Source organism: Meleagris gallopavo, chromosome 10, assembly GCF_000146605.3.
Source record: "Meleagris gallopavo isolate NT-WF06-2002-E0010 breed Aviagen turkey brand Nicholas breeding stock chromosome 10, Turkey_5.1, whole genome shotgun sequence".
NCBI lineage: Eukaryota > Metazoa > Chordata > Aves > Galliformes > Phasianidae > Meleagris > Meleagris gallopavo.
In genome coordinates this window covers 8,435,597-8,456,180 of record NC_015020.2, presented here as the reverse complement: position 1 = coordinate 8,456,180, position 20,584 = coordinate 8,435,597, and the positions used below count along the sequence as shown (strand labels likewise).

General features: G+C 40.2%; 1 protein-coding gene across 1 annotated transcript in view; it reads right to left on the bottom strand.

Annotated features, from left to right (window-relative positions):
- Positions 1–20,015, bottom strand: part of LOC100546512 (serine/threonine-protein kinase Nek7-like) — a 29,345-nt gene extending 9,330 nt beyond the window's left edge. Inside the window, exons 1-3 of the mRNA XM_031554958.1 lie at positions 19,925–20,015; positions 10,484–10,569; positions 6,860–7,000 (exon numbers count right to left, since the gene is read on the bottom strand). Of these exons, the coding sequence (XP_031410818.1) occupies positions 6,860–7,000; positions 10,484–10,569; positions 19,925–20,000 (303 nt within the window). The 5' untranslated portion in view covers positions 20,001–20,015. The remainder of the gene's footprint in view (positions 1–6,859; positions 7,001–10,483; positions 10,570–19,924) is intronic.
- Positions 20,016–20,584: the final 569 nt, after the last annotated feature.

Genomic DNA, 20,584 nt, shown 5'->3' with positions numbered 1-20,584 from the left:
ACACGTGGATGCACCCCATCAGGTCCCATGGACTTGTGGACCTTAGTACTGCTTCGTGTGAGCACAACAAAAACCCTCAGCACTTGAACATCAGAAGGTAATTCAGCACCGAAGAACATCTCACAGCAAAAAACAGAAGCCCCAGTGAAAGAAGTTAAAAGCTTAAGAACATCTTTTCAAGCACAAATCAAAACTAACAAAAACTAACATGAGGCAGCTGGTAGGAATCAGAGTACCTGTTCTACAGGAATTGCAGAAGACAGATTACCACACAGGAGTATCACTTCTCTCAGCTCAAACTTAATTTCTCTCTCTCTTTTAGCTATAGCAGCACACACCCAGCAGGCAAGTGACTGGTCTTCCCTGTACCTGCACTGCTACAGCGAGGTGACAGATTTGTACAATAAAGATCTAACAAAATCTAAGTGATTAATCTTCGGGACCATCAGAAAGTATTAGTGACAGCCTGGAAGCACCCAGCACAAAGCAAAGTGGAGAAGTGCTGAGGAGGAAGGAGCTGTCAGCCATCCTCCTCCCAGCAAGGAGCTCTGGGCACTTGTGGTGGAGGTCTGTGAGGAGGTTTTTGCACAGCGACTGCTGGGAGCCAGCAGTAATTACTGTAGTAATTACGCAGTGCTCACACATGCAGTCTAGCTGGTCAGTAATAAACCCTGTGCATCCCGATTAGATTATCAGGGCATTTGTTAGGCTAACAATAAATACTAACTCTTGACTTCACTGACAACATTGGGATTAGCATAACTAAGGCTGTAGGTGCTTCTCACTAGTCTGTACAAACGGCACTAAATGTAACCACAATCGTACCCGAAATTTGTATTATTTTAACCTCATTTTCATTTTCAAGGACTATGATAAGACTAACATTTCTACAAAGTAACTAACTCAGTTTGCTGTGGAAAACCTATTAATATGCAGAAGTTGTATTTAATATTTTTCCAATGCATCAGTTTTCACAAAACATCATCAAAATGTCATTGTGACAAAGGCTGTACCCTATCCAGCAATTCCTGAAAGCAGTTCAGCAAACAGAGCTGGAGCAATGCGAGAGGACCTCTTCAAGCCCTTACCAAAACTGTTCCTTCCACATTCTAGAAGCATCAGCATTAAGCGCTGTCAGGAGATCCCAGTGCTTACAGAACCACTCGTGATCTATTTTAAGGCACAGAACACAAACTGTTCCCTAGGCAGATGTGTAAACTAAACAAGGCGGCTGCAATACGTGCAATCAGCTTCCTGAGTCCAGTTCCTGCATGCAGGCTGACACACGCACCTACTGCTGCTCAAAAGCTCTGTGCAAGGCAGAAGGTTTCACAACAGCCACCAGATGGAAAACATCAAGCCTTAGCTTCTAAGTGCAGATTGTATTTGCTCTATCACCAACTACCAATTTAACTCAACTTCTCAAGTAGAAATGAATGCGTCAGTGTCAATTTCGAATAGCACCACTTTCAAAACATGATAAGATGGGAGCCTACTTCACTCCCCCTGCTCTAGAAGAGGAATGCTCGCTCCTCCATCACTTCTGCAAGAATTCCTCTCCAGTACTAAGAAAGAGCTTTTTAACCTCACTATTTAAATGACTACTTCACCCGTTTGTTTAAAATTTGGTTTAAAATAGAGATACCTTAGAAGTATTCCTAAAGCAAAACACAAACATCTTTGCTGCAACATAAACCTACAGACAAACAAGCAATATAAAGACTTGAATGCACATAAATATTAAGAGAGAATACTGAACAGCAACAACGAGCATTATAGTATTTTGCCACTGCTGTGCTGAGACAATAGTGCTCCGCAAAGTGTGAAATTACAAGTGCTTTCCTAAGATTAATTATCTCTAATTCAGGCCTGGAGTAGCAATCCACTGACAACGCACAATGAATAATGAATGCTAGGTGCTGGATGAAAGGATGCATTGTTTACACCTCTAACATAGAGGTCTCTGATTTTTGAATGAAAGGGAAGAAAAGGCAGAACAGCGTGAGGCAGAAACGTGACAAATCTGCAATTCTGTTGAAATATGCAGATTCGGGAGATATTCTGAATACCTAAAGTTTATTTTTAGAAATACCACATAGAGCAAATATAGCCTTCCAGTCACTGCCCAGATATTTACATTCTTAAAATACACTATTTTAAGCAGCTTGTATTTAAGTTCATGCTAGTTTCGCAGTTCATATCCCCGTACAGCAAGACCAACTGTCCATTCACAGACTTGCCTGTATGGTAATGTACTGACCAAATCACCAAAAGGTAACTGATATGCCATTCTAAGGACAGAGACTTAGCCCAATAGCAAAGAAGGGAGGGGACTAGCAAAGGTTTACAGACACACAGATGCTTCCAGTAGGGCTGAAATAGCTGGAGCGTCTTACAAAGACCAATACCACTGAGAACGATTGTCAAAAAAGTTAGTCCAGTCTAACATTCTTGAAGGATAAGGTGGTACGTCAAGCAATAGGGGAAAAACGAAGTGGAAAAGGTGACTAACTAATTTAACTGATCAAGATCATACTCTGTGGGACAAAGACTGGGTTTATAATGTGCCATGGAACCCATCATCTCCTCACTGACTCCCATTTTTGGCATTCTGTAACATTCTAAAATATCATTTCCAGTCTTGGTTCTCAAGTATTTGTAGGCTCCTGGCTAGAATCAAGACAAAAAGATCAGAGATAAAGCAAGTATAACTGTAGAACATCATCTGTAAATCACTGATAGCTGAGTAGGTTTTATCCTTTAAGGACAAGATTTCTTCCAGAACCTAGCAGTTGCGTCCTTCCTCTATTAAGGGACAGCTGGAGTTGTTACTGCCCACAATGTAGCACTGATGATTCTCGTGTCAGGATTATTTACAGTAGTAGTAAACACATGCTGCTTCCTCATCATGCATGGCCCTTTCAGTCCGCTTCGAACATCAAGCCAGAAAGTTATCAAGAAGCTCTTCAAATTTAGACTGTTAGATTCAAAACGTACCTGTGGTTGATCTTCACTGATTTTTCTTTGGTTCAAAGTGTTACTTAAACATTAAAGAAAGTAAAGCAATAAAGATTTGTCTTGTAATTCTAGCTTTATTTTTATAATATTTCAACAGCATCTCAAAAGCAGGGATCCACTGAAAAAGACAGAACCAAATTACTATATATGCCATCACCCTAATTATGAAGAGGCGAAGAGCACACCAAGAAATGAAACACAGAAGAATACAACCAGAAGAAAACACAACATTTTGTGTTTTCTTTTTGAAGTTACTAGAAAGCAATTGCAAGTTCAATAGTTTCCATACTGCTACATAATCAGCTGAAAACCAAACCAAGAATACTACTGCTCTGTAGCATCTGGACTCAGAAGCAACAACGAATATTCAGTGAGTGTGGTTTCTGTCACCATCTGCTTGTCCTTTCTCCCACAGCATGTTACCACCGCATGCTTCTGCGCACACCAAGTTCTACAAATATCCATTTCGTAGATTAACATTTATATAACATTAATATAACATTTATCAATATTGTGCATATTGCAGCCAAATAAAATTTTAATAGCAGAAAATAAACATTCTTGTTGGAAAGCTTCATTAAAAATAAATAAATAATAATCAAAACTGGCAGTCTTATTGGAACAAATAGCATCCTGAGATCCAGTAACTCTAAGAAAGGTGAAGTGCAAGTTAGAGCAGAGCTTGTGGGCAAAGACAAACAGGGAACCACAGAAAGGGATTAACTACAGACTCAGCCTTGCCAGGAAAACGAAGCAGGGCTGGAGGTGTAAGACTTGCAGAAGTCAGAAATGCAGGCATGCAGTACTTACGGTGTGAGAAGAAAAAGGGAAAAAAAAATAGGGAAAAGCAGAAGAAAGCCCAGATCTCCATCTGTTTTTTATTTGTTTGCTTTTCTAAACACAAAGTTAAAGGATTTAAGAGAGATTGTCTCAACGGGGGAAAGTGGAAAAACCAAGCACAGGTCTAAAATACAGAGAATAGAGTATGTCTCTCCTGACAAAAATAAGGGTTTTTTTTCTCCCACTTGCTCTATACTAAGCTTCCATTAATGAAGCACCAAACAAAGTGGTGTTTTAAATTAAAAAAAAGTGACTGAAATTTAAAGAAGCCTCATCACAGAGTAGACTGAGAGGAAATCCTCTAAAAAGCAATCACTTCTCACTAGAACATTAAAAACATATTTCATAATGAATTGACGGTGATTATCTAAAATAGCATTTCTAGGAAAATCTTAAGGAAAGCCACAGAAACAGAGTAACAAGTTGGTCTCCTGTCCAAAAAGGACCCCTTTAGATACCACCTACACAAGCTGACGCAACCATACCTAATGATCATGACACATCTGACCTATCACAAAACATTTGAACTCCTGGTAATAATTAATGATACAGTTAATATTTATTTTACTTCCCCCTACAGGATACCCAAATCACACCTTCCATTCAAATAACTGTCTTCTACATGGACCCAGCCTTCATATGGAAAGTGATTTTACAGATCACACAGCATCAGCCCTCCTGATGTGCACTATCCAGGAACATTTACAGGAAAAACAGCAGTTTACATTGGATGCTTATAACTCTAGGATGAAGCCCTTGAAAAGAGCTGCAACATTTGACTCATTTCTTACTAACCACCAATTCTATTTTTAGATATTTATTAGATGGTTTCTATAGCAGAGAAGCTGCAAAGGCTGCGCTGAAAGTAATGTCTTCTATTTTATTGTGGTGGCCCATGCAATGAGAGGCAGCTAGTCAAACCTTCCCACCAATACTGTTCCCTTTCATTGCCATGTGACAGAAGGCAGCAGACAGACTGTTTCATGATGGCATCTGACATGGAAGTGCATATGAAACAGAGGTGTGTCACTGAATTCCTCCACAGGGGAAAAATTGCACCCATTGATATTTATCGATGCTAGATGACCATTTTATGGACACCAAACAGTGGATGCAGCAAAGTGAGGTGGGTGGATGCTGTGCTTCAGAAGCAGGGCATAGCATGCATGCTGTTGGTCATCACCAGTGAAAACACACAGATCGTGGTGGTGCCCGTATTGACAGGAATGTTTTGTAGCTGAGAATTAGCTCTATCAAGCAGTATAGTTGTGCTCTCTCTCATCGTTTCCATGTAAACTGCTAGCAGGCATTACTTTCAGAGCAGTCTACATAGTTCAGTCATCACCTAGGTAAGGACAGCATGAGGTCTTCTTCATAGACAATTTTTTTTTTTTTCTGACATGAAAATTCAGCTTTATACACTGACTTGAAATATCATTAATAGTACACACTATAATGTCTCTGTATTCTTAATGCAAACATTGTTATAAAAATTTCATAGTTAACAGTGAAAGGCTAGATTTTATGACTGTCTTCAAGCACCAAGGCATTCACATCCTCCTTAATTGACATGCTTTTCAAGTCACATTTGACCTTTTCGGTTTCTCATGCACTGAAAACGAAGGAAGAATTAGCCTAATGTTTTAAGACTGTTGATCAAAGTTCTTAGAATATATTTCAGCTTTTCAAGTGGTATATATCTGGCAGTTTTCCCAGAAGGGGGAACCAAGCCTTTTTTTTTCCCCCCTCTAAACGACTGCCCATTCTCACCCTGCATCATAGTTCTGCAAAGCAGAAGAAATCATGGAAATGGAACAGGAAGTCACGATATGGCAGAGAAATTTACAGCACACGCATTAGCACAGCAAAATAAAAATTATTAAATTCCAAAAAGCACTAGAAAATGGTCTCTGAAACTTGACACACGTTGTTTTGCAAGAAATTAATGTAACTAAACATCCTTTGGGACTGATCGCAACCCTCCCTCCAGTAATAAGCTTGGTATCTCTCAAGAGATCAGTACTGCAGTGACAATTTAAGTTTCAATTTCAAAAGTACACAAATTGCCAATGAATTTTTAAAGAAAATCCAATAGAGTATTTTTAAGGGGAACAGTTTTAGAATAAAGATCAATAAGTCACTCCAAACAAAACAGACTAGAAATAATACTTAACACTCAGATCAAGCTGTCTTTTGTTTGCATGACAATAAAAAAAGCAAGACTTTTTCCACTAAAATCATAACATAAAGTTGTTATTTGTAAAAAAATATCTATTCACCAAGAACAATCAGTCCTCCTAGTGCCTTATGCTAAGACTTACATGTTCATCATGTTTCCTGGCATCAGTAACTTTATCAGTTTACTGCTCTTCCATCTTTTCCAACAGAACTGCTGTTGCACTACTGTTTAAGCATTAAATCATGGAAACATTTGGGCCCTTGAGAACACACAAATTTTGACCAATGTAATTCACTTAATTCCAATGTGCAGTTGCATTTATTTATTAAGTAGGGTCCTGAACATAGATGTATTATTCATGAAAAGATTAATCTGAAATCAGCTGTGTCCTGCAGACTGAAGGAAGCACTGAGCTATGCCTTGAAGCACAGTTTCTGGTTCATTTATGTTCTAGGTAATACTCAAATCCTTTAAAACAAGAATTCATTTCAATTTTGACAAGGTTGACTATGTATACATCTTATTTGATTTAAGCACTTTTGGAGCATGATTGCTACCTGAAAATTACTTTCAAACAGCATCAGCTCCCAGCAACACTGAATCACGTTTCCAGTTTGTACAATTCTGTATTAAATCACGTCATAAAATTTGAAAACTCTTGATTTCTTACTATCTAGATGTTAAGCATTTAGAAATTCATTAACGTCACATCCAAACAGCGTGTCTTTCAAATTTAACTTTATACTTTTGAGTACCTATAAATCACTGCTAATCACTGCTAGGCTTATACTTGATGTGTACTAAGAGTAAAGCCATCCTTACCTGAACCTTCTTTAGTGCTACTGGTACCCCATCCAACAGGCAGGTTGCTCTGTAAACTTCACTAAACTGGCCACGGCCAATCTTTTTCTCTATTCGGAAATTGGCAAGTGTATTATAGCCCATATCAGGTCGCAAGGCTTTCTAGAACAAACATTACAAAGAAGTTAGCATCACTTGCAGAAACAGATACTTACTACACAGAGATCCCAATCCTCAAAAACACACAGCTTTAAGTGTTGTATTTAATTCAGTAAGACAGGGAAGTTGGAGATTCATGATCCTTGAGGTCCTTTCCAACCCTGGCCATTCTGTGATTCTGTAATCACAGAAGGGTGTAAAGAGTTGTCTGAAAACATATAGTTTAAACAATTAAATTTGCTTTATTCTATTATATTAGAACCTAAACTGTTCCAAAGTAATAATACGTTCTAATGAAAGCATTCATTGTACTATTTTCTTTGACGAGAATTAAAAAGTGTTGCAATATATTTAAAAGGGTAATAGAAGCAATAAGGGATCGGTTTGCATAACAGGATACTTATGCAGATACTTACGTAACTATACAATGTGTTTTTATAGATACTTCTGTTGCTCCATAAGTCAAAATATTAGGGCTCTCGTTTTGGCAAAAGTAGCAATACTGCATGAATGCAGTCTACATCAAAAGACCTAGCTTAATGAGATATTTATGGCGCTTTTAGGGAAAACGTCTAAAGTTGCACACCAAGATTTAAAATTCTCTACGCAGAGCTGTAAGCTAGTGTTAAAACAGGCTATATTTGAAAAGTATTGTGCACCTCCCATTTGAATTGGGAGTCGCAGCCTCTGTCTGCACAGTAACTTGACAAATATTAGCGTGAACCACTAAGGCAGTGTGACAACCGCATGCTGAGAGCAAAGTCTCACTAATGTGTTTTGGCATGCAGGTTTGTAATCACACATTTACATATGCAATGACCTACATTTGCATGTCAGATCGCACACTGTCTTGCTTTATTAAGACCGGGCACCTCCCTGTGCTTGGCGGCCGGAGTGGCGAGAGAGGGCCAGAGGGCCGTGTTTTTTGGCAGTTGAGGGATGAACTGCCACCAAGGATTAGGCTGATATGGCCTGAGCATTAGACACTTCATTAGAGGTAATCTGTTTAACAGTGGGCAGTGTATGTAAACTTCACAGCCCATTTGCGGCACCTTTTCCCCCCCATGGCCTTTCTTCAAAGGGCAGCGTGGCTGAGTGACAGCTTGTCTCATCTGCTCCCTTGTCCTGTCATACAATTTAGATGTGGAGAGCTGACATGAGAAGCAACATAGCTGCACATCTCCAACCACCACTGGGTCTCGCCCGGCCGCAGTGCAATTTGTAGAGAAATGAGCCCGTGCAGGAGGAAGACTTCTTTCGGTCCGAGACCATAACAGAGCAGATTATATACACTTCACTAATGATCACATTACATTTTATTCACTGAGTAAATCAGGGGGCGCTTGGAATATTTCAACTCCCATGCAAGAGATAATCTGTCTTACAACATCAAAATAATCAATGAGTTGCTTCCTCGTCTCCAGTTCATTTGCTAAACTTCAAGCCAATCGGTGTACTAAAACTGCAAGAATATTTTTTTCTGTTTTGAGTACTCTTCTGTACATTTAATTTCTCAGCTATATATTCAGTTATAATCTTGAGCACGGAAGAAGTAGCAGGTAGGGAGAATATCAGTTTAAAATTTTCTACTAGAAAGAATTAAGAGAAACAGGGTTATACACTAATTACTCAAGGCCTCAAGAGCTCATTTGTAAGACAAATAATTGAAGACAATCTTAAGCAGACACCATAGCACTCAGACCGGTTTCAGCCTCAGAAAAGCACCAGCACACGCTTTTGCCAACAAGGCAAAGCATACTTGGGTAAAGGCCACAGAAACGCAAGGATTCGCTTAACTTCTAGCACTATGCTAAGCAGGCGCTCTCATCAAAGAGATGCGCTATATTTCAAACTTTTCCATTTGTGTGCAATTATCATCTCAATGATTCAAAAGCATCTAACATCCCATAAAGTAGCACTGAACTCCAGTAGTGAGCAAGGGAGGCAGACAATAACATAGCAGATGTCAGAAACCCAAGACCACTGAAGAAACCAGTCAAGTCTTTATTCATCAACTCTCACATCGTACAGTGCTCCCAGTGAACAACCCACACCAGTTCCTCTTGTGTGCAAGCCTCTGCAGGAGGTTCTCAACCTCCTTCAGAGAAGCAGCAGCTCAGGGGGGACCTTACTGTTCTTGACAACTCCTTGTAAGGAGGCTGCGGCAAGGCAGGGAATGGCCTCTTCTCTAACAGCAAGGTGGGAAAATGGCCTTAAGTTGTGCCAGGGGAGGTTCAGGCTGGATATTATGAAAAACTTTGCTTAAAGAGCAATTGGACACTGGAATGGACTGCCCAGGGAGGTGGTGGAGTCACTGTTCCTGGAGGTACTGAAGAAACGTTTGGATGTTGTACTGAGGGACATATGGTTTAGTGGACAATTGGACCAGATGATCTTAGAGGTCTTTTCCAACCTTAATCATTCTACGATCCTGTGACTACTACAAGCTCCTCAACACTGCTCCATTTCTGTGTGTGGCAGAGCACTACAACAAGACAAAGATTGATCTGGACTGAACAGTAAATAAATAACTTCCATAAGACCTCCTATTATTTGCAGATTCAGCTTAAATGCAAAAAGAATTTCATCACAGCAATTCAAATATTCTAATGATCAAGAGGGAAACTACTTCACATAGACCACTTATACTCCTTGTAACAGTAAAACTGAAAGGCTATTTTACTAGCATGAATTCCTAAATTGAATTTCTAGGTGAGAGTAGTATTTCCAAATTGAATCGGTCCTCAAAAATGCACTTTCACAGGAATGTGTGTACTCATAGGGTAACTTGTGTACTTCACTGGCTATAATCTATTCTGTTAACAAGAACTATAAACACGGGCTTCAGCTTCAGAAAAAAAACAATACAGCTTTTACTTTTGAATTGCTGCCACAGTAAATACTATAAGTAACACCACCACAGGTTCTTGTAGTCTTGTACAAACATTATCTCCTAAAACTGTCAAACAGCAATACCCCGGTAACGTATGTCAACAGATCAGCTTTATCCTTCCTTCTACCAACAAATATTCCAAGACTACATTTCTTACACATCTTCCTTCTAGTAGAACTACATCTGCTGAGAATTTCTCCTGGCTGGTTTCAATAGGGAAAGGCTCTAATTCACATCACTGGGAGGTGTACGAAAAGCAAGTTGAAGATACGTCCAAAATAAGCAAAGCAATTCTGTCCTCATTTTGAAGCATGGAGTGTTTGACACTTCATCACCTCTCAGGAAAACTACTGCCTTTACCTTTCCCTCTTTGTCCCACTCCATGGTAGTGGAGTGGTAATACAGTAAAAGAAAAAACAAACGTTTTCTATCAAATATGAGACTATCAACTGTATTTCAAGATCACCAAAATTACATTATACCTCTTCAAACCTTCCTTCTCTCTCCGTAAGGAATAATGTTTCCTAATTTCTCTATTTAAGAAACATTAGCCTCTGTTCTTGAGTAACTGTTCAGAAAAAAAAAAAAGATACCTGTGGCTGAAATGGCGGAGCTGTGGGCCCCTGCATGCCTTGTGACTGCTCATCCATTCTGTCAGGCGTCCTGTGTCCTTCGAGGCCTGAAAAGAGAAACATAAACAAGTCATTACACTGTAATCCAATTATGCTGTAATTTACAAACAACAAAGCCAGCAATGAAATTGAAGAACTAATATTCTCATTAGCATTCTTAAGTTTACCAACATCTAACTACTCCAGTTCTGCAATTTGCAGAAGGAAGTTGACTTGTCTTCAATCCTCTTTATAGCTGTTCTATAAAACATATGTGAAAATACTGGACAGGCTTCAAACACTTGGAAGGCCAGAGCAAAAGGCCCTGTCTGATGGAAGCTGCAGCAACTCACCACTCTTCAGAGGCGCCAGGCCTTTGTCAAACTACAAACATCTGAGGCCAGCAGCTTAGACCTCTAGGAAGAGCAGGAAATAGCAGAGCAGCAGAAGAGTTACAACTGTACACATGCTGTTTAAGCTCTACTAATTTATCCACAGATTTTATATGGTAGGCAAGCAGAGGCAGGGAAGCAGGTGCAGCGTCCAACTAGACTGGTGCAGCATCCAGTTTTACTGGTGCCTACAAGGAGCATCGCGCTCTCTCTGCTCAGAAGAATACAACAGAAGCCTCACCAGTAGCCTTGAACCCAAGCAACAGAACCAAGTCTTACACAAGAGGAAACCCCTCAGCAACTGTTTCAACACACACAAACACAAAGCACTGCCATCTGCCACTTGATCAAACCTGGCAAGGCTTCCAGATTAATGAGAGTTACATCTGACTGCAAAACTATTCCAGCTTTTTGGTGTCCGACTGATTTACTTCCTGTTTCCAATCCTGGAAGTTCACTTCTGGTAACTCTTAAATCTTTACCACCAGGAAAATTCCTAAGATAATTTTATTCAGATAAATCTGTATACTTCAAACACTGCAAGCATGCCCACCTGCACACAGAGCTATTCATGTCCCACACACCTTACTCTACAACTATCACACAAGATTTTCACCTAGCATTAAACTGAAGTTCAGCATGAAAACATGCAAGCTACTATCTCCTTTAAAACATAGACACAAAATAAATCTTCCCAGTAATTCCTTTTGACACTGTTATAAGAGTTGAAATAGCTCCCAAGAGAAAACAGGGAACCTTAGACAAAGTTTTTTAGGGCTTATTGCAAAACATTTAAGAAATCCTAACAAACTACTTGTGTTCACAGTAACACCACTCTTACAGCATCACCCTGCTCATACAGCTAATGGATCAAGTCATCGCTGAGCAGCTTTGCAAAGTTTCTTGCCACACTGCAGCAGTGAGCTGATCAGCAGGCAGGACACACACAGCCAATCACTATTTGTCCTCACTCCCATCAAAGCAGGCATCCCACCCATCTCAGTACCACTACCCACTCCCAGCGCCACAGCAATCAGGGCTCACAGCAGCTTCCTCTTCGTATTCATAGTATTTCTTCATCAAGGATACAGTTTTGGACTTAGATTTCCCTATTAGCCGTGATTAATACAAAGATAAAAGAAATCCAAAAAAGCAATTTCAGGCAGGTCAGCAGAAAACGTGCGATCAAACTGATGCAACAGGCAAAGTAAACGAAGTAGAAATAGCAAGATTTCTAAAAATAATAGAGAGGAGACAAATAAGGAAACAGCTGGTGGACAGATGCTGCATAACTCTGCAACTTGCAACTTCCCAGCCAGCTGCAGGATGCCAGCACTGACTGCCTTCTCCAGGCTCCACCACATCCCCTGGCAGCCTCCCTGCCATGGTGACACAACCACGCTGAAAAACTTACTTAGCACAAGACTGCACCTCGTTGCTTGCTTTTACAATGAAATGAAGAACTGAAGAGGTAACAAACACGTTCTACCACAGTAAGCAAGAAAGATATATTAACTTCTGAGGTTCTTTTGTTGCTTTTGTAGAGGAAAAGTAGAGATCAATGATTTACATCCATATACTGAAGTGCTTTTATTCCTTCTACTTTTTTTTTTTTTGTCTTCGAAGACTGCATGACAGATTTGTATTTTAGAGTAATTTGGCATTTTGATCACACAAAATGGTCAGGGTGCAAAACTCATCTCTTGTACCGTTTCTCAACACAGGCAAGAATTAGATTTTGCTGCTTGAAGACTGTTTTCACAGAGAGGCATGCCTTTCACCTCGACAATCAACTCCAAAGGTCAAAATATAGCAGAGTAATACTTATTTGTATTTAAATTACAGATGATAATTTCTATTTTTCTAGAGATGTTTTTATGTTATAATTTACTAGTGAAATGATGCTGAAAATGCTGCCAAGTAGTTAGCACTCAAAACTAAAACGCAAATGCAAGCATTTAAACATAACAATTTCTTCTTGAAGCAAGTCCTATGAGGACCTCCCTCTGCAAATCTACCACCTCCAGACACAGTGGCTCACGGAAAACCACCAACAGATGAAGTGAGAGGCAAAGCAGCAACACCACTAGCACCCAAAATGCCAAATCTGACTAATATTTCCAAATGTGCTTACGCTAATCATGTAGGAATAAATGCCTCCCCGTCTTCACCACATGACTCATAAAGATGTATTCAATTAAAGTCTTCATTACTCTCAGAAGAGCAGGGCGGGGGGCCGAGGGTGACAGAGCACTGCTGAATGCCATGCAGTGCAATGAAGAGGGGAATGGTGTGCAGTGCAATAGACAAATACCCACAATCAGGAAAGCTGATTCAGATTTAAATGATGTAAACATGGGAACACAGCATAGGCAAGACCAATAGGTAGACTGAGAATTTCAGTTTTAATAAATAACCCAGAGTTCCTGAGAAATTAAACAAAACTGCAGGCAAGTAATAGCTGGAGTAGCAGGAAGGCACACGTACAGCCTCACCTTCTGCTTCAGCAGTACGTGCCTTACGCTGTATAGCACAGCTACTCTTCCACTTGGTGTGCACTGGCCTCTAACTAACAGGTGAGACTACCAATGACTCTTACAGAAACCAAAGCAGACAGCCTGTCCCTCTGCACCAACCAGTTCTCTGCTACATCACGCTGGAGGATTTTTTTAAATAACACTTGTAAAGAAGAAAAAGGTACCTGGGAAAAATGTGAAATCCTTGCAACTTTTTTCTTCACCACAACTAAGTCTTCACAAACAGGAAGAAGTTATCTCAGGAAACCAAGTGTTACACACTGCCTAATTGCATTAAATGTACCTTTTCAAATGCTATTTTCATAGCTCAAAGTCCATAAAAAATTGAAATATATTTGCCAGAATTCAGACACTAATGTCCTTGTCTTAACAGATGGCAGTACTACAACAAAAAAATACAGCACATTCCTGTAGAAAACATCACCATTGGCCACAGCAATATGTGGCTTCCAGTACTACATGCTACAGACTATGATTTTTTAGTTTTGGACCTTACATGGAGACATTCAGTAACTGATGTTGAAGAATAAACAACATCTACACTTCAAAAATATAAATACACTTCAATCAAAGGATTATCGAGTGTGGAAAATGTTAGTCATAGATTTAAGTACTCCACATAACTGCTAACACAGCAGCACAAATTTACACTGCTCACAACGTGCTGGTCAGGTACAGTTACTTCAGTTCCTTTTCAAAAAGGATGCCATGTCCTTTGCTTAATTCTGGATTGCACTGTCAATCAAGGCAGGTATTTTTAGGGTTTTTTTTTTTTAATAAGTTCCTTTAGTTTTACTCATTGTTTGGTTTTGTTTGCTTGTTTTTCTAAAGGATGATGGCTTCTAGAGGGCCGAGGTCCATTTAACACCACATATACACTCTACTTTTAGGTCCGGAAGTTGGATTCTTCTGCGTCTACTAAGCACTTCAAATGGCAAATCGTAGTGGCCTAAACTAGTCAGCCTGGTTGAAACCAAAGAACAGTACGGTGGAAACAATGGCCATACATTTCCAAACAGCCGCACCTTGCTGGGCCAGTCACACTGGCACACCTTCCTCAGCACCCATCTACTGCTGACAGCATCAGAAGACAGAGTACAGCAGCACACAGGCAGTACTCTCACAAGCTACTCTTAGAATGCTAATGTGTCCCAAGCCCTCAAGTCCTTGTTCCATCCAAGCACCTCCAAAAGGCATAAAAAAGAAAACACCCAAGTAAGAGAGGTCTGCTCTCTTACTTCAGATTGCTTGAGGTTTTGTTTGTTTTTCTCCCCTCCTCTTCCAAATATTGAAGTGGAAGATGAAACCCAATGCGTTAACATACATTTCAAGAAATTATTCACCCATCTCCATACCACTGGGATTCTAAGAATCATAATTAATATGGGTCTACTTAACATGAAATGCAGGAGATCTTAATGAATTTTCTAGTGTCTTGTCATTAAATTATTCTTAACATAGGTCAAGAAAATGGAATGCAGTTATACATGCACATGCTACTACTCTATCCACTCACAGAGTTGCAGAGTCAGCTTTAAAAAAGCATTAGAAATCATTAAATATGCTGGAACACTTGAAATGTTTTAAAAAACAAAAGGAATAAAAGCCAATCAATGCTGCTCCACTGCAACTGGTTATGCTTGAGGCTTACGAACAAAGTACAATCAAAAAACTACCTCCTGTTTCCTGCTCAAGCGCTACTGGACAGCAGCCAAGGCTTGCAAGACTTGCACAAGGCAGCTGATGCCAGGCTTACACAGAACTTAACAACCCCGTGCCAAACTGAAAGCTCAGGGCTGCTGATGTTGGAGCAAGAAGTTTCAGCATTAGCTCGGGCACCAGAAGAACCAGGTGTGATAGCATTGAACAGCAGTGAGGGGGCTGCACTCCCACAGCCAGAGTTGGGGGCTGGAAGGTGGGCAGGTGCCAGAAGGACCATTCAACTGCATTGAGGACTCTGCACTTTCTCTTGTAAAGATCAAAATACACAAACATTGCCTGTAACATGGGTTTTCATATACTTATATTTGCAATAAACCCATTAGGCTTCTGGACAAATTCATGCCCAGGCAGCTTCAGTAAACCGCAAATTTTCCAAGGCTGTCAGTCCAACATACAAACAGTGACACTGCACACATCCATTGCTAACTAATCCTTCCTAGAACCTTTTTCATATCTTCCTACTTCCCTAAGAAGCATTTACAACAAATACAATACTAAATAATTAGCAATAAACAATTCTACCATCATCCACTCCTCTCTTCCAGGTCCTTTGCTCTGCCCAGCTCAAACTTACTATACTTTTCACTGGTTTTGCTGCTATTAACAGATTATGAGAAACATACAGTCTGCAAAATGCTTATTTGATGCTTATCATTTATTTAATGGCTTACTGATTATTTGAACTACTCATTCACTTGATGAATAAATATTTGACCACACCAATTTCTTTTTTTGCGCTCCTTCAACAGCAAAGTTGGATATAAGTATTAATAAAGCAAAATGCATTTAAGTTGACACTCATTCAAACTCTGCCAAGAAGATCAAGGCCTTAATCAGCAAGGAATAAAGTCAACTCCACACTGGAAGAGCAGGTTAATCATCAGCACAGGGGAGTCTCTAATTTACCCCAACTAACGTGCATTATATACCTGAACACATAGAGACACACATTATACATATGCATTACAACATAAATACACACATATACATCTATCCATAATCATTTATAAATTATGCATATAGACATACAGAATGGTTACTATTACTAGCTGATGGTGGTTAAAATGAAACATTTGTTTCACAATATAAAAAATGTCTACAGTGTGACAAAACCACATTCATTGGTAAATTCTCTACAGAAGCATCAGTACCAGAAGAAAAACTATTTGTGACATCTTAAGTGGTAAATATGATTGAATATAGATGCATATACACAAGTAGGATTACCTTATAAAGTGCTTCTGAGAGTTGTATTTTGAATATACTATCAACTGAACTCTCCCTGTAGGATGGCAGCTCTGTGAGGACAATCTTGAAAGTGGAGGACAAAACAAGTTATCAGCATTTGTTGAGATAAAAGTAGTTATTAATTATCTACCTATGTGGAAGGAACTACTCTTTGTTTTTACTTAAAGCATTCAACAAAATGAATTTGAGCTTAAATGTTTTGTTCCCTACTCACAAGGAGTAACATGTCCACTCCAAGCAGTCAAACATGCACTGTTAAGCTGGGATAAGTGCTGGTTTTTGCAAGAGCAATTTGAGCAGAAGCCAGCATACACATATTAAATTACCTTTTTAATTACTTAAAAATAATATATTTGTATATTATTATTATATTATATTTATATATTATTATTATATTTTATATATATATATAGATCACATACAGTTCTCTCATCCATCCATCCACCCGAATTCATCAGGCACTCTTGATTCTGACCCTGAAAGCACAGGTTCCAGCCACTGTTGTTGCCCAGCTCCCAGAAGCTCCCTGTCAATACCCAGAAAAAAGGCCACACCTCACAGGCCCATCCCTCTTCCTCTTCCACCACCGGCACAATGTAACAAGGATTTTCTTTTCTCCTCCCTCTCCTTGCCAGTTGTGTCAGGCAGGTAGATTCCTTATCTTCCCAGCTGCTCCCAAAGGGCTGCACTTGCACTGACTCGCCCTTTTTCCAACTGTTGACTATCTCATGACAACTGACTGAGGATGAGCCTCATTTTTTGGTTTATGTTCACCCACTAAAAAATCTAACTGCCATTTCCTCATACGGAGTAGCCAGTTACAAAGGAAATACTTCATTGCCTTCAAACGTCTTCCCTGTGATGCAATCTCAATTCACACACAGCACTTGACCACACCACTACCAGCAGAACAGGCCCTCGGTGCACACAAGGACAGCAGTCATCCCTGGGGCACAGCCACCTTCCTCCCTCCCCCCAGCCACACACGCCAGGCCCTGCTTCCTGCCCGGGGAGGAACCAGTGTTCCTTTACTGGACCAGTCACAAACTGACCCTGTCAGGCAACTCTATTTTTTCCTCCAGATCAGTTCTTCAAATCTTTCCCCTTGCAGACACAAGGATGGAATTGTGATAGCAGAAAAGAGACAGGAAGATGCAGCGGGGGACAGAGCAGCCCTAACTTACATCAGTTAAATCTCTGGTCAAATTACACCTCAAGCACAAAGCCAATCTAACAACTCACAAACACTTAAGGTCTTCCTTTCCCTTCCACGTGATCCTGCTTAGCCATCCTGACCACTCCAGAACATTTGCTGAGCTGGTTCAGCCCCAAATGCAGCCAGGCGCACACTCCACAAGCAACACATGCTGAGTGAGGCACAGGGGAGGCTGCCAGAGCCTTTGGTCTGCTGAGCAAGGGCAGAGGTGGGAGACAAGGGAGAGATCAGGGGGAAATGAACATCTTCCTTCTGGCAACAGTGAGTTACTGCATTAGCTCACATCTCATTTTAGTTCAGTCTTAGGTACGGATGATAAGAAGTATCAAATGATTAAAAAAAAAAACTAATAACAGGAACGCAGCCAACAGAGGGAGAACACAAGTTATTCAGTAGAAAGCCAAGAGTTTTGTCTGCAAAATACCATGCAGGTATGCAGGAGCAGGAAACAAAACATACGGTAACAAGTCCAATGACAAAAAAAAAAAAACCACAAGATTTTCAGAGAAAGGAAGTTAAGATGCGATTGGAAGCCATTAAAACCTAACCCTCCCCAGGCCAACACATGGATAGGGTGATGAGATGCCCTTTCTCTTTAAAACATAACTTCAGTACATAATTTAAAACCTCATCTACCCCCAAGATGATGAAATGAAGCAGCACACAGAATCAGAGCAGGAATACCAGCCAGACTCGAGAAGCTTTCCTCACACCGCCTCCTAGTCCCACGGCTACACTGAATGGTGGGAGATCCCTGGGCCCAGAAGCAGAGCACCAGCAGTGAGACACTTCACCTCCGCAGGACAATGCACAGCTGTTTCTGTATCTTAACGTTTAACCTCCGCCAGCAAAAATCTGCAAGATCCATTGCTGTTTCTGGGGTATCCTTAATGACTAATTGTTTGTGCAGTGTAGTGTACACAGGCTGCTCACAGCTCCTGCTCCCAAGCCCCGGTTATGTCCACGAATCTCACAAGCAGCCCACACACCTAACACACAGTTCTGAATTCCACTCACGGCAAGTATTGGAAATTCACTGCTGTGAAGACAACTCCTTTTTTGGATCTGTTTTCAGATGAGGAAGAAAAGGGTACAGAAGAAAGGCCTCTACAGGCCAGAACGCTATGCCTTTTCACACTGTAAGCTTCTACTTCCTTATTATAGATTGAACATGAAGTTTACCTGTGATATTTTTGCCTTCCAGTTTTCAAGGAATCAATAGCTTTGTGACACAGGATTAAAATGAAGTGAAAAGGACCAGACCATCAACAGTGTAGCAGCTAGCTCCGCTTCTCCCAAAGACAAACATCTCAGCCACATGCTGAACTCCCAAGGCAACGTAAAGCAATTAATCTGGTCCAGCTACTAAATATAACAGTAGTAACTGTGTTATAAATCATCCCAAACAGATTAAAGCAAAGAGCCCTGAATGTAAGTTCCCAAATGCCACATGAAGTAAATAGTCTATTTGAATTGGTACCTATAATCAACAGTGAGAAGTCACTGTTATCAGAGAACTAAACTATGCACAGTAAGACTCAAACATACATACTATTTTCCCACAAATTCTTCTTTTCAGAATCTTGTTTATTTTTTTCTAACAAACTCCCACACATAAGAACAAGTGTTCTGCCTGCCCCATAGGCAATAATGGCATTTGAAATACACTGCTTTCTAACTTCAGAAACAGAAGCTGAATTGCACTTACATTTCAGACACACACGGGATTATCTTTAACAGAAAAGGTACTTATTCTAGCAGTATTGCTTCTCTTCTGACTAAATGTTGCTGACTAAAACAATCCTTCCAGTAGTTTCTTAAGAAGGCAATGGAGAGTGTTGCTGTACTGCACCGCAAGGCTAAAGTACTTCATACATGGCCAGCAGGGTTCAAATGATAAATACAGGAAATGAGTGCTCTAAAGGCTGCTCTTATCACCACTTTGGAATCTCGGCATTATTTTCATCTCTAGTGCACACTGTATACAACATAGCTGAACAATTTTTCTTGAACTTAATCACCAGTAAACACCTATGACTATTCACAGCATTAACCTTTGCAAGAGTATCTCCCTTCCTTGTTAGTTCTAAGCACTACTTCCTGGGAATCAGAAGGGACCTCCAGACAAGCCCCAAATAATGAACATTAGAAGTTACTGCAGGTCAACTTTTCCTAGAAACCTTATCAAGATCAGGAGAATTCATCCATTCAGCACACACGTCTGGAAGACTGTCAATCTTCCAAAGACAACAAGGGACTGATGGTGACATGCCCAAATGCAGCAAAAATAAAGAAAAGAATTGCTTACCTTTGGAAGGCCTCAGGTAAGCATAGATCTGTAGCAAGAGATGCCCTTGCTTCCACCGCCAGGCCTTAAATGACATCTGGGAAGGGGTGCATCTTGGCTCCAACCCCCTCCAGTCACCCAGGTACATTGCATGCACCTGAGCTCCCCTGGGTTGGCCCCACCTTCCTACCAGGTGCACAATCATCTGCTCAGGCATGACTTAGCATTTCCACTACAGTGATAGAACCAAACACAGAACTAATGTGAACGCAAAATCCTGTACTAAGCCTATTAAATATGCATTTTTCACATGCATATCCCCAAAGCGCTCCATGAACAAATATAGCAGGCTGTCTGCATTCAGCTCAACTTTGGCACAATAAAAGGAAAATAAAAGGAAATAAAAGGTGTGTACCTCACAGCTCCTACAATTCAGAAGACACCACATGTTACAGCAAAGCCACCGACTGACTTCATGTACTCTTTTTTGACTGTCTTAGGATAAATCTTTCAGATGAGTTTCTCATACACTCACATGTCTTCAGCTAAACAACTCTAAAATGGTACTTATTCTTCCTTCTTTGGAAGGAATTTCCACTACAGTGGTGAAACTCCATTTGTCTATTTCTTGTAGACCCTGGAAGTGACCAACATTAAGTCAATCAAAAACAGATTTTCAGT